This window comes from Dryas octopetala, chromosome 5, assembly GCF_963921425.1.
Source record: "Dryas octopetala chromosome 5, drDryOcto1.1, whole genome shotgun sequence".
Classification (NCBI taxonomy): domain Eukaryota; kingdom Viridiplantae; phylum Streptophyta; class Magnoliopsida; order Rosales; family Rosaceae; genus Dryas; species Dryas octopetala.
The window spans coordinates 21,735,855-21,748,549 of record NC_141370.1 but is presented as its reverse complement, the minus strand read 5'-3'; the positions used below and the strand labels follow the sequence as shown (position 1 = coordinate 21,748,549).

The 12,695-nt window shown below is 38.3% G+C and overlaps 3 protein-coding genes and 1 pseudogene across 3 annotated transcripts; 3 read left to right on the top strand and 1 right to left on the bottom strand.

The window, feature by feature from the left end:
• Positions 1–510: 510 nt before the first annotated feature.
• LOC147285762 (class V chitinase-like) lies at positions 511–1,961 on the top strand. Its single transcript, XM_086244145.1, has 2 exons — positions 511–1,666; positions 1,786–1,961. The coding sequence occupies exons 1-2, from the start codon at positions 553–555 to the stop codon at positions 1,803–1,805; spliced, it is 1,134 nt and encodes a 377-aa protein (XP_086100271.1). The 5' UTR covers positions 511–552; the 3' UTR covers positions 1,806–1,961.
• A 2,145-nt stretch (positions 1,962–4,106) lies between these two features.
• On the top strand, positions 4,107–5,219 carry LOC147285761 (class V chitinase pseudogene; annotated as a pseudogene).
• A 440-nt stretch (positions 5,220–5,659) lies between these two features.
• LOC147285760 (class V chitinase-like) lies at positions 5,660–7,337 on the bottom strand. The gene is made up of 2 exons (XM_086244508.1): positions 6,077–7,337; positions 5,660–5,942 (listed from the first exon to the last, which is right to left on the bottom strand). The coding sequence occupies exons 1-2, from the start codon at positions 7,188–7,190 to the stop codon at positions 5,920–5,922; spliced, it is 1,137 nt and encodes a 378-aa protein (XP_086100634.1). The 5' UTR covers positions 7,191–7,337; the 3' UTR covers positions 5,660–5,919.
• A 1,299-nt stretch (positions 7,338–8,636) lies between these two features.
• LOC147285759 (uncharacterized) lies at positions 8,637–12,430 on the top strand. Its single transcript, XM_086243370.1, has 7 exons — positions 8,637–9,801; positions 10,299–10,430; positions 10,610–10,773; positions 10,954–11,164; positions 11,338–11,575; positions 11,670–11,820; positions 11,936–12,430. Exons 1-7 carry the CDS (start codon positions 8,694–8,696, stop codon positions 12,245–12,247), a joined length of 2,316 nt encoding a protein of 771 aa, XP_086099496.1. The 5' UTR covers positions 8,637–8,693; the 3' UTR covers positions 12,248–12,430.
• The last annotated feature ends 265 nt before the right edge of the window (positions 12,431–12,695 follow it).

Here is a 12,695-nt window from a genome sequence, read left to right as displayed (position 1 = left end):
AGGTATGTTGTTGTCTTTTTTCGATTTCGGTCGGTTGTCCAACCAAACCGCTACTCTTGGACCACCAAAATTTCGATCGATCCCAAAAATTGGGTAACCGACCCAAATCGATACGGTAGTTGTTGTTTTTTTTTCCCATTCCGGTGAAGATCGGTTAGATAATCGGTTCAGTTACCAAACCGATTCTACCCCTACACGTGGTATAATGCCTCATCTAACTTTTGGATAATTTCAAGCCGACACTTTGGACCAGAATTTGAGTGTAACTGACACTCAATCTAAAGCTACATATGTCAACTGACTAACACTTCCATGCTCTCTATGTCAACTACCACAAAAATTCGTCATCTTTCATAGGCCGCACTAAGTAAAGTTTGCAATGCAAGTCTCTTTCAAAGTTCATATCCTGCACGCGAATTTGCAACATGTTGATATTGACATCCAGAAGTCAGAGTTTCACAATCTATATATATTTGTAAAGCTCGCACAAGTTTGTAATTGTCATACCAATTAGCTAGCAAGCAAAGCAAGCTAGCTTCTTAATTTGCTTCAATGGCTTCCAAAACCAAAACCCTTTCAATAATATCTGTGTTTTCCAGTCTCCTTTTCCTCATCCAACTCAACTCCTCTGCCGCCCAAACTACAGTGGTGAAAGGCGTTTACTGGTTCCCAGACAGTGGATTTGCAGCCTCTAGCATAAACTCCACACTTTTCACTCATATTTTTTGTGCATTTGCTGATTTGGACCCCAACACTTACCAAGTCACGATTTCATCCTCAAACGCAGCCCCCTTCGCAAGCTTCACACAAACAGTCCAACAAAAGAACCCATCAGTCAAAACCCTCTTATCCATCGGTGGAGGAAACGCAAGCCCAACAAGCTTTGCTGCAATGGCAAGCCAAGCCACAAGGCGCAAGTCATTCATTGATTCCTCCATCAAGTTGGCGAGGTCTAACAACTTCAATGGCCTCGACATTGATTGGGAGTACCCTGCCTCCACCACCGAGATGACCAACTTCGGTAGCCTTATCACCGAGTGGCGAGCTGCTGTGGCTAATGAGTCCAATACCTCCGGCAAAACCCCATTGCTTTTAGTAGCGGCTGTATTTTATGCAGCAAATTACTACGGCGGCGTGAGTTATCCCTTTCAGGCCATATCAAACAGTTTGGACTGGATTGGTGTGATGGCTTATGATTTCTATGGCCCTGGTTTTGCCTCAGGCAAAACTAGCACTGCACCACCTGCTGCATTGTACAATGCAACAGCTACTCAGATAAATGGGGACGCTGGTGTCAGGTCCTGGCTTCAGGCAGGTTTGGCTGCCAAGAAATTAGTGCTGGGAGTTCCATTTTATGGGTATGCTTGGCGTTTGTTGGATGCTAATAACCATGGCCTTTTTGCCCCTGCTAATGGATCGGCTATAGGGGCAAATGGGGACCAAGGGTATGGCCAAATAAGGGATTTCATAGGCAGGAATGGGGCACAGACTGTGTACAATGCCTCGGTTGGTACAAACTATTGCTATTCTGGGACGACATGGATTGGTTACGATGACACACAGACTATCTCTGCCAAGGTTTCTTATGCCAAGGGAAAGGGACTTCTGGGTTACTTTGCATGGCATGTTGGTGCTGACAACAGTAATTGGACTCTTTCTCAAACAGGTCAGTCGGAATCAATACATCAAATCTATATATTAATTTTGCCAAGCTAATTGAAACTCTGTATGCATAGCACCTCTGCCTTCACAGCGATTAACTATATTTCCATTGTTTTCTTGCAGCTACAAGTACATGGGGATGAGCATCAAGATCGATTATTTAGAACATTGCTGATATGATCTATCTACATGTTGTGGTCGGTTCATTACCTATACAATAAGGCCACTATATATGCAGATATAATGCGTTACTTTCAATAAGGCCAATAGGTCAAATAAACAATAACATTTATAGTTTCTATTACTGTGCCACGGATTTTATTTTTTTATTTATTGTTTTAATTGATCTCATCTCTCTACTTCTCTCTCTCCCTGAAACTGAATTTTCTTTTTTCAATATGATTGTAACACAGTTATGTAGTATTGTTCAATCTCAAATTTCAAACCGTACAAAGCTAATGTGTAGGATGACAAATGGGGGGGCATAAAGTCCAAAACAAGCAAACAAAATAGAAAAGAACGGGCCTAGCGACCCAAAAAGGTCTTCACCTATAAAGGGATCAGAAGACATAGGAGTTGAGTCAAAGGTCTTAAATCTTAACGAAGCCCAAACCAGCCAAGTGATGTGCACTTGTGCAGGCACATAATTCTTCTCTAAAATACAGTCATGGTAGTTGATTTAGTATATGGTATCATTTTTGGTCAAAACATTTATATTATTAATATTTATTTATATCGAAGCCGGTCGTTTACTTAATTGGAGAACATGAGGAGTAATTTCTGTAAGAACCACACCAATTTTTATTTGGTTCAAGGTCATATGACTTTTTTTTTTTTGGGTCCCATTTCATGTATATTTTTGATCTATGGAGAATGGACCATGAACGTCCGAAAAGATACAGAATTCTATCATCCGACGGCAATGGCTGCAGTCTTAATTCCATTCCAAAAATGGCTTTCAAACATAAATATTGGCCTTGAGCCTTAATTTTCTTTTAATGCAGTTATTAATTATAAGAAAATATAGTTTTTTTTTAAGGAAATCAAATTCATAATTTGAATTTGAAATCACTAGACTAATACGGATCTCTTTATTATCTTTTTTTACAAAGAGTAGTACTACAAACACCATATTTTATCTTAATCTTATAAATTTTAACTCATGTGTGAGTTTGTTATTTATTCATATATGAGTCAATTCTAAACTTCATTTATTTATAACAAATACGAAATTCATATGTAATCAGCCACGTCAATTAAGATCAATAAATAAAGATACAAGGTGGTGCCTCTAACATTATAAGGTGGTGTATTAGCACTACTCTTATACAAATGTCTTCGGCCAATATGAACACGTAGTAATACTGTAGTAAGGGCCTTATGCAATTAATATATATTAAGTCAAGATTTATTTTTTGGCTAATGATATATAGTCAAATGTTACAATATGTTCACAGCTCGATATTTGTAGTTTAATTAACATTACTCCAGTCTAAAGTCTTAACCGACCCATTCAAATTCCTAGTGGAGTTGAATACAACAAAATTCCTATTGGTGCTGAAGTTCATTTACTATATATATTGGATGAAGAGAACAAGTTAGTTAATTTGTCTTAATTAGATGGCCAGAATGTCTTTACCATAAATTAAATAAAAAAAATGAAGTAGCCTTTCAATCCCATGTAGGCATATATATATGCTAATTGGTAGAATAACACTTTTTACATAAAATATGTAGTTAATTACGTAGTATGTACAATATCTCAGTCCAAAAAAAGAAATTGTTATGTACTATACTTATATGCTGTAATATATATTAATAGGATTAATGCGAATTTGATCTCTAGATTATTATACTTGTATTAGTTTGGTCTCCAGATTCTTAATTTAAAAAATTTAATCCTCAGTCTTTTTCAATTTTGTCAATTGAGATTGTTTAGTCAATTTAGATTGAAATCAAATGAACATGTCTAGCGTTGAAACGTGTATGAAGTTATAATATAATTTAAAATGACCATTCTATTATAAAAAAGGAGGGCACATGATTGATACATGGTTTTATGCAAACGGAGCTTTGGATGTAAAGTGTGTAAATTAACTAAACAATCTTAATTGGCAAAATTGAAAAAGTCTACGGACTAAATTTTTCAAATTAAAAATCTGGGGACTAAACGGATACGAATATATAGTCTGGGAATCAAATTGAAATTAATCCCTATTAGTTAGTATCTTATTCAACGCCTAATTAACCACAACAAGAATAGGAATTGTCAAATGCATCACCAAAACCCCTTTCGAAATTTGATAAACCCACTAGTCAGTGGTCACTCGATAAATCTAGCTATAAAAGGATTGATACCATATTACCATGCACAATAATGTATACATCTCAAAGCTTCAATTCTCACAAAATTGATTTTATTATTTTATATATCTTTCTCATCAATGGTTTCTAAAAGCACTTTTCTGCTTTGCTTCTCCACCACCCTCTTTTTGCTTCTCCAACTCCACGTTTCTGTTGGCACTACAAATGTTGTGAAAGCAGCTTACTGGTACAGTGGCCTCCCATATCCAGCTTCTGCCATAGACTCCACCTTATTCACTCACTTACTTTGTGCTTTTGCTGGTCTTGATTCCCAAACCAACCAAGCTACCATTTCCACACAAAACCAACCCCTGTTCGCCACCTTCACACAAACTGTCCAGATAAAAAATCCTTCTGTCAAAACCCTTATATATGTCAATTGGTGGAGCAGGTGGAAATAAGGCAGCTTTTGCTTCAATGGCTAGCCAAGCAAGTACCCGAAAATCATTCATTGATTCCTCCATAAACCTTGCTAGGTCTAACAACTTCCATGGCCTTGACATTGATTGGGAGTTCCCTTCCTCGGCCACTGACATGGCCAACTTGGGTGCTCTCGTCACGGAATGGCGAGCCGCTGCGGTGGATGAAGCCGGGGTCTGTGGCAAGACCCTGCTGCTTCTGACCGCAGCGGTGTACTACTCTTCAAAGTACCGCTCATTGGATCACCCCATTGGGGCAATATCAAACAGCTTGGACTGGGTCAATGTAATGGCATATAGGCATATAGCTTTTATGGGCCCAATTGGTCACCCAACATGACCGGGCCGCCTGCTGCGTTGTACAACCCAATAAGTCCAGTTAGTGGGGATTCTGGGGTCACTGCTTGGATTCAAGCAGGTTTGGCTGCCAATAAGATTGTATTTGGGATTCCATATTATGGGTATGCATGGAATCTAGTAGACCCAAATGAACATGGTATCTTTGCACCAGCCAATGGTTCGGCAATAACAACAGATGGGTCACTGTTTTACACCCTTATCAGGGCTTTTATAGCTCTGAAAAATGCACAAAAAGTGTTTAATGCCACAGTTGTTTCTGACTATACCTATTGTGGGAAGACTTGGATTGGTTATGATGATGTACAGAGCGTATGTACCAAAGTCTTGTATGCCAAGGCAAAGGGACTACTTGGGTACTTTGCATGGAATGTGGCCCTCGACAACAATCGGGCTCTTTCACAAGCAGGTAATTAGAAGAACAAAATTTCGATCTGCCAGAATATGATATATCTGAATCGGCCGATTAGCATTTAAAATTTTCCCAAGGAAATTTCACGGTTATTACTTTATTATGACAAGTTGACAACAACCCTTTTTCATGTTTTATTAGTTCATTAATTAATTCTACTAATGCATAATTTGAATGTTGACTTGTTTGCAGCTTCAAAATTAAGCTTGGGATGCATAGCGATTACTTTTCACATATACCAGAAGAATGTAATTTTACATTATTGTCCACAATAAGACCAATAAGCAGATAAAGATCAATAAGCATGCAGATCGATATGTCATGCCATTTGTATTAATTTAGGCTAATGAAGCCAATTAACAAATGATAATTTTATTTTATTTTCTACCAATAAACATTCATATATGTGTTGACCAAAAAATAAATAAACATTCATGTAGATGCAATATGATAATATCTTAAAGTTGTTATTCCCTTTATTTATGTATTTATTTATTCTGATAATGAGTATAGGAAATAGTACTTTATTGTACTTGCGTTATACGTGTGTATTTATTCCTATACTATATATATACAATATTTCTCATATTGCAAGAAACGACTATATCTGCATATAGTGACATAGTGTGGTCTTATTCAGGTAATTAACCATCTATAGAGTATAGATACATCATATTTCGGCAATGAATCTAGTCTTCATGCTTATCAGGCATCCCATGTACTTGTAGCTGCAACAACAATATATAGAAACATAATATAGTTAGTTATCGTTTCAATCACTCACTTTCAGGAGTGCTATACATGCAGACTGCAGATCGAGTTTCAATTAATTTCACAAATTAATAGATGTGATATGACTAACCTGTTTGAGCAAGAGCCCCATCACTATTGTCGGCACCGACATGCCATGCAAAGTAACCGAGAAGACCCTTTTCCTTGGCATACGAAACCTTGACAGAGATGCTCTGTGTGTCATCGTAACCAATCCATGTTGTCCCAGAATAGCAATAGTTTGTGATAACCTTGTCATCGTACACCGTCTGTGCCTCATTCTCGCTTATGAAATTCCTTATTTGGCTGTACCCTAGGGCCCCATCTGTCCCTATAGCCGGTCCATCAGCAGGAGCAAAAAGGCCATGGTTATTAGCATCCAACAAACGCCAAGCATACCCAATAAATGGAAGCCCCAGCACTATTTTCTTGGCTGCCAAACCTGCCTGAAGCCAAGATCGGATACCAGCATCCCCATTAATCTGAGTAGCTGTTGTGTTGTATAATGCAGCAGGTGGTGCAGTGCTAGTTTTGCCTGAGGCAAAACCAGGGCCATAGAAGTCATAACTCATTACATTGATCCAGTCTAAGCTGTTTGATATGGACTCAAAGGGGTGACTTACGCCGCCGTAGTAATCTGCAGAATGAAACACCGCCGCGGACAAAAGCAATGCAGTCTTGCCTGAAGCCTCTGCCTCACTGGCCACGGCAGCTCTCCACTCGGTCAGAAGGCTACCGAAATTGGTCATCTCAGTGGGGGAGGCAGGGTACTCCCAATCAAGGTCTAGGCCATGGAAGTTGTTAGACCTGGCCAGTTGGATGGAGGAGTCAATGAACGATTTGCGCCTGCTGGCTTCGCTAGCCATTGCGGCAAATTTTGTTTCATCCGCATTTCCTCCACCAATGGATAAGAGGGTTTTCACTGATGGGTTCTTTTGTTGGACTGTTTGTGTGAAGCTTGAGAAAGGGGCTGAGTTTGAGGGTGAAATGGTGACTTGGTATGTATTGTTGTCAAGATCAGCAAATGCACAGAAAAGATGAGTGAAAATGTTGGAGTTTATGGCCGAGGCTTCAAATCCACTGTCCGGGAACCAGTAAACGCCTTTAACCACTGCAGTTTGGGCGGCAGAGAAGTTGAAATGGATAAGGAAAATGAGGGTGGAAAAGAAAAACATTGGAAGGGTACTTTTGGTTTTGGAAGCCATTGATGCAAATTAAGGAGCAAGCTAGCTAAGAATAGCTATGACAATCAGCTTCTGCGAGCTATACATACATACAGATATAGAATTTTAGTCTCAACTTTGAAAGAAACAAATTCCATGTTAGACTTACGTGTGGTGTATTGGCATAGAGAGGAGTAGAGGACCAATAATGTTATATAATTAGACTTGTGTTACTACGTCTGCAGAAACAGATTCTGGTCCACAATTTCAGCTTGAAGTTATCCAAAAGTAAGATCATATGTATGTATTGATTTTTCAAGTCGAGACAGATTCAATATGTCTAGAAGCCACCTAAAACGAATTAAGAGTACATGCAGCTAGCTATCCTACGTGATTGGCAACTTCTATCCTTTTGACATCTGGGTTTTCGAGTAATTTAGATTTGGCTTTGTGTGGAACCGTCAAAAGACTCAAAACACCAAATAAAACAACTGTATTGTATGTCAGTAATCTGCACAAGTTTGAATCTTGGTACGCTTTGGCGGCAAGTCAAAGTAGGATGCTTCATAGTAGCTGGTTAAATGCTTTATTAATTAGTCTCAAGTTAATTTAGTAAAACTGTTCTCTGTTCCCCTCGCTAAAAGTCACTACCTACATGGATGGAGGGTGACATTGGAATCCAAGGCCAGCGGTCTACATTGGCAAAGGCAATTTATCTACGTGCCTCTGATAATGAATATATGCACATATAATTCTTTTTTTGACTGTGATCACGAAAGAAATCTAGTCTTAGTGCATGTCTTTATGAGTACAGCAATATATCAATTTGCTCGCAAACAAGCAAACTTCAATTACCTATTCTCCATAGCATCCAAATTTATCCAAATTTATTGTTGTACTCCTTTTCCATATTTTTGTTGCTTTTAGACTGCAACCTTCAGAGGCACAATCCTGGATCGAACGGGGATACTGGTATTCTGCCCTCTTTACTCACCTTATTTACGCTTATGGCGGTCTTAATTCATCATCCAATGAGCTCTCTGTTGACTCTTCCTCAGATCAGACCTTGCAGGCCTTCACAGACACCCTCAAGCAAAAGAACCCATCAATCACCACCCTTCTCTCCATTGGGGGTGGAACCGTAGACTCAGTCTTTTCAACACAGAAAGTCTTTCATTGGTTCTTCAATCAAATTTGCAAGGCTTTATGGCTTCCATGGCCTAGACCTCTGCTGGGTCCAGCTAATTAACACAAGCTCTGACATGACCAACATGGCCAGTTTAATGCATTAACACAACACCACAGAAAACAGCTGTTGCTATCTGAAAATATCTGCTCAACCAACTTGGTGAAAGAGAGGTCGGACGTACTCCGGCGACTTTAACCAAAGATTTTTTATGTCATTTATTGATCAGGCCTACAAGTTTGGTATACTTGGACTATGATGTATTAGTTGTACAACTGTTGGTTGTATTAGTTATATATACAGCCATTATATGCTCGCTCACAGGGCCAATTAACACCAACTACCTTATAACATTCTCCATGGTATCCAAATTGTCTATAGTTGTGCTCTTTTTCCATAGTCTTCTTGCTTTTATACTGCAACCTTCAGAGGCACAATCTAAGAACATCAAAGTGGGATACTGGTATTCTGGCAGTCAATTCCCCATTTCTGACATAAACTCTGCCCTCTTTACTCACCTTATTTACGCTTTTGTTGGTCTCAATGCATCATCCTATGAACTCAATGTGTCTTTCTCTGGGGTGCAAATGCAATACTTCTCCACCTTCACAGACACCCTCAAGAAAAATAACCCATCAATCACTATCCTTCTCTCCATTTGGGGTGGAAGTGAAAACTACTTAGACTTTTCAACACTGGTCAGTAACCCTTCTCGCAGAAAGTCTTTCATTGATTCTTCAATCAAATTTGCAAGGCTTAGCGGCTTCCATGGCCTAGACCTTTGCTGGGTTTCAGCCAACACAAGCTCAGACATGGTCAACATGGGCAATTTATTTCAAGAGTGGCGAGCTGCTATCGATTCTGAGGCTGAAAACTCTAGCCAGGAGCAACTGATTTTGACAGCAGTGGTTCGATACTCACCGGATTTGGAGTCTTCTACTTTCCCAGTTGATTCAATCCGGGAGAACTTGAATTGGGTACATGTAATGGCCTATGACTACTATCGTCCTAAGGGGAAAAATTTCACAGGTGCTCATGCAGCTTTATATGATCCATCAAGTATTGCTAATACAGATTATGGTATCAATGCATGGATTGATAAGGGATTGTCTGCTTCCAAACTGGTTTTGGGCTTGCCTTTCTATGGCTATGCCTTTACACTCTTGAATCCTTCGGACAACACTATTGGTGCACCAGCAACCGGACCAGCAACCGGTCTAGCCATTACAGAGGATGGGGCCATGAGCTACAAGGATATCAAGGCTCGGATTCAGATATCTGGGGCTGACGTAATATACAATGCTACTTATGTGGTTAAGTACTGCACAATTGGGTCAGCTTGGATCTGTTTTGATGATGCTGAAATTGTGAAAATAAAAGTTTCTTATGCTAAAGAGAAGAGTTTGCTTGGATACTTTGTCTGGCAGGTCTTACTGGATGATAATTGGGAGCTTTCTCTTGCAGCAGGTAGGAATTAAATTGAAGTTCAATAATTATAGTACTCTATTTGATGACCTTTCTCTGGATGCAAGAATTTCATTGCTCCTAATTAAAGAAATCAGACTGATAATTGTTGATTGATCATTTAGAAAAAGGAAAATCTGCCCATGCAATGCTTTGGTGTCTTTGGACCTTGTAGTAGACAAAAGCAATAAATTAGTCGGCTGATGTCGAAAAAAAAAAATATGAGTCGCTTTCAAAATGCATGTCATTGCCCTCTCAGATTAAGGTTTGATTTGCTGTAAAAGACATGAAAATAAAAAAATTCGGTTATGTTGAATGAAGATTATCTCAATAATTGTTTACTCCAAACTAATCAATCATAAGATACGAATACATATCTATAAACTCAATTGTTTACTGTTGAAATGAAGATTATCTGTACAATGAGTTGACTTTTGACAACTTTGAAGATGTTTATGACATCCCTCCCCAATTGTTACAATGAAATAATGTTTTCACAGCTAAAGAGGGTGGAAGCGGTGGACAAAACAAGCGGCCACTTCTATTAATCATTTTGACTACAACAGCTGCAGTTATACTCGTATTAGGCTCCATGATGTGTTACTTCCGCATGAGAATGCACAAGCCTAAAGGTATACATAGAGCTCATTCAAGCTTTATATATTCACCCTTTTAAAATTAGAAGTTTCGGATTTTTCTTTAATTTATAACTGCGAATGAAGAACTGCATCTCAAAGCTCTGTGTGATCCTTTTTTTTTTAAATCCTTTTGCTTTTCCATGGTTGTGGTTTGGGATGGAACAACTAAGCAGCTAAAGAATCAGAATCCAGGGCAAGTTATATGGCAACAGCTGGAAAGTTTAATAGCAATGTTCCTAATCTGCAAGTCTTTGGCAGTACTGACATTGAGGCAGCAACAGATGGCTTTTCAATTGAAAATAAGCTTGGAGAGGGTGGTTATGGTCCGGTTTACAAGGTAATTAGTTTTTTTTTGGTAGGAATTTACAAGGTAATTAGTTGACCAATCTGTAATGGGACATGTCAATGCTCCATAATTATTAGTCTCACTTTCAATTGTTACGTCCATGTAAAACACTAAACACCCTATATTATGCCCCATTCAACATGCAAATCATGAGCACTGTTAACTTGCTAGGGTCTATTGCCAAATGGACAAGAAATTGCTGTGAAAAAGCTTTCAAAAGCTTCAACTCAAGGATTCGAGGAATTTAAGAACGAGGTCATGCTTACAGCAAAACTACAACACGTAAATCTTGTCAAAGTTTTGGGATTTTGCATCGAACACCATGAACAAATGCTGATTTATGAGTACATGCCAAACAAAAGCTTGGACCTCTACCTCTTTGGTAAATCATTATGATGAGATTTTTCACTGTTTTGGTGTAAAAGAAGACAAGTCACTAATTCCTGGTGGCATGGTCTCACTTCCTTGTGTCTCTACTATTCCTGAATTTTATAGTATATTTCCATGCAGAACTGATTGAACAACATTTATTTAATTATTTCAATGCGATTGCAGATCCTATTAGACGATATCAATTGGATTGGAGAAAGCGTGTTCATATCATTGAAGGGGTTACTCAAGGACTTCTATATCTCCAAGAATACTCAAGATTGACAATAATACATCGAGACTTGAAAGCTAGCAACATTTTACTTGACGATGAGATGAGGCCTAAGATCTCAGATTTTGGTATGGCCAGAATTTTCACAAAAGATGCACTAGAAGCAAATACGGACCGGATCGTTGGAACATAGTAATTATTTCCTAATTAAAGCTTCTACTTTTTAACTTGAGCTTTTTATTGCTAGATACTTAGTAATATTTGTTTTGAATATCATTCAATGCAGTGGTTATATACCTCCTGAATATGTAAAAAAAGGTTTATACTCTACTAAATCAGATGTTTATAGCTTTGGAGTTCTCCTTCTACAAATCATAAGTGGCAAGAAGACTTCCTGTTTCTATGGTTCAAATGAAGACACATACCTTCTAGAATATGTAAGTTACCTTAATATCCCTTCCTCATAATTAATAGATATATTTACTTTCCTTTTGCTAAGAATTGAATCTCCACCTTTTCAATTACATGGTGGGAAATCTTCAACAATTTCAGGCATATGAACTTTGGAAAGAAGGAAAAGGGATGGATATCATGGACCCTTCACTTGATGATACACATTCATTCTGCAAATTGATGAGATGCTTGCAAATTGCTCTACTATGTGTCCAAGAAGATGCAAATGATAGGCCTTCCATGTTAGAAATTTCTTCAATGCTTAAGAATGAAACTGCTACAATGGAAAATCCCAAAAATCCTGCTTTCTCAAGAAGAAATGAAGATAAAGACGGAGAAACTAATCCCACATCACGGCTAGAAATCTCTTCCATTGATGATGCAACAATTTCAGAGGTTGTAGGCCGATGATTGGTGAGTGGTCTATGCATAGGGATTTGTAAAACATATTTAGTTCAGTGGAATTTTCTCTTTTCCCTTTTACTCTTGGACATGTGTTCTTTGTGATGGAGTTTAGTGTTGCCACAAAAGTTTCTGAATGAATCCTTTGTCACAAAATTTTTTGAGATAGTGAAAGACATTTTTGTGACAAAAGTTTCACCCCAAAATGCAATTTTCTGGCGGGGTTTGGCATTGAAACAAAAGTTCCTGAAATGAATCCTTTGTCACAAAAGTTTGTGAGATGAATCTGTCTGTGGGATGAAATTGTTAGAACTGATTATGGTGCTTTCCTGAATCAAGGAATTGACCCTATAATTGAGGAAATCAGAAGTTTCAGAGATGATTGAGTTGATTGCTTGATCTAAGGGATTGAGCTTTTACTAGCGATATCAGCAAGGATACTACAGCTGTTATATGT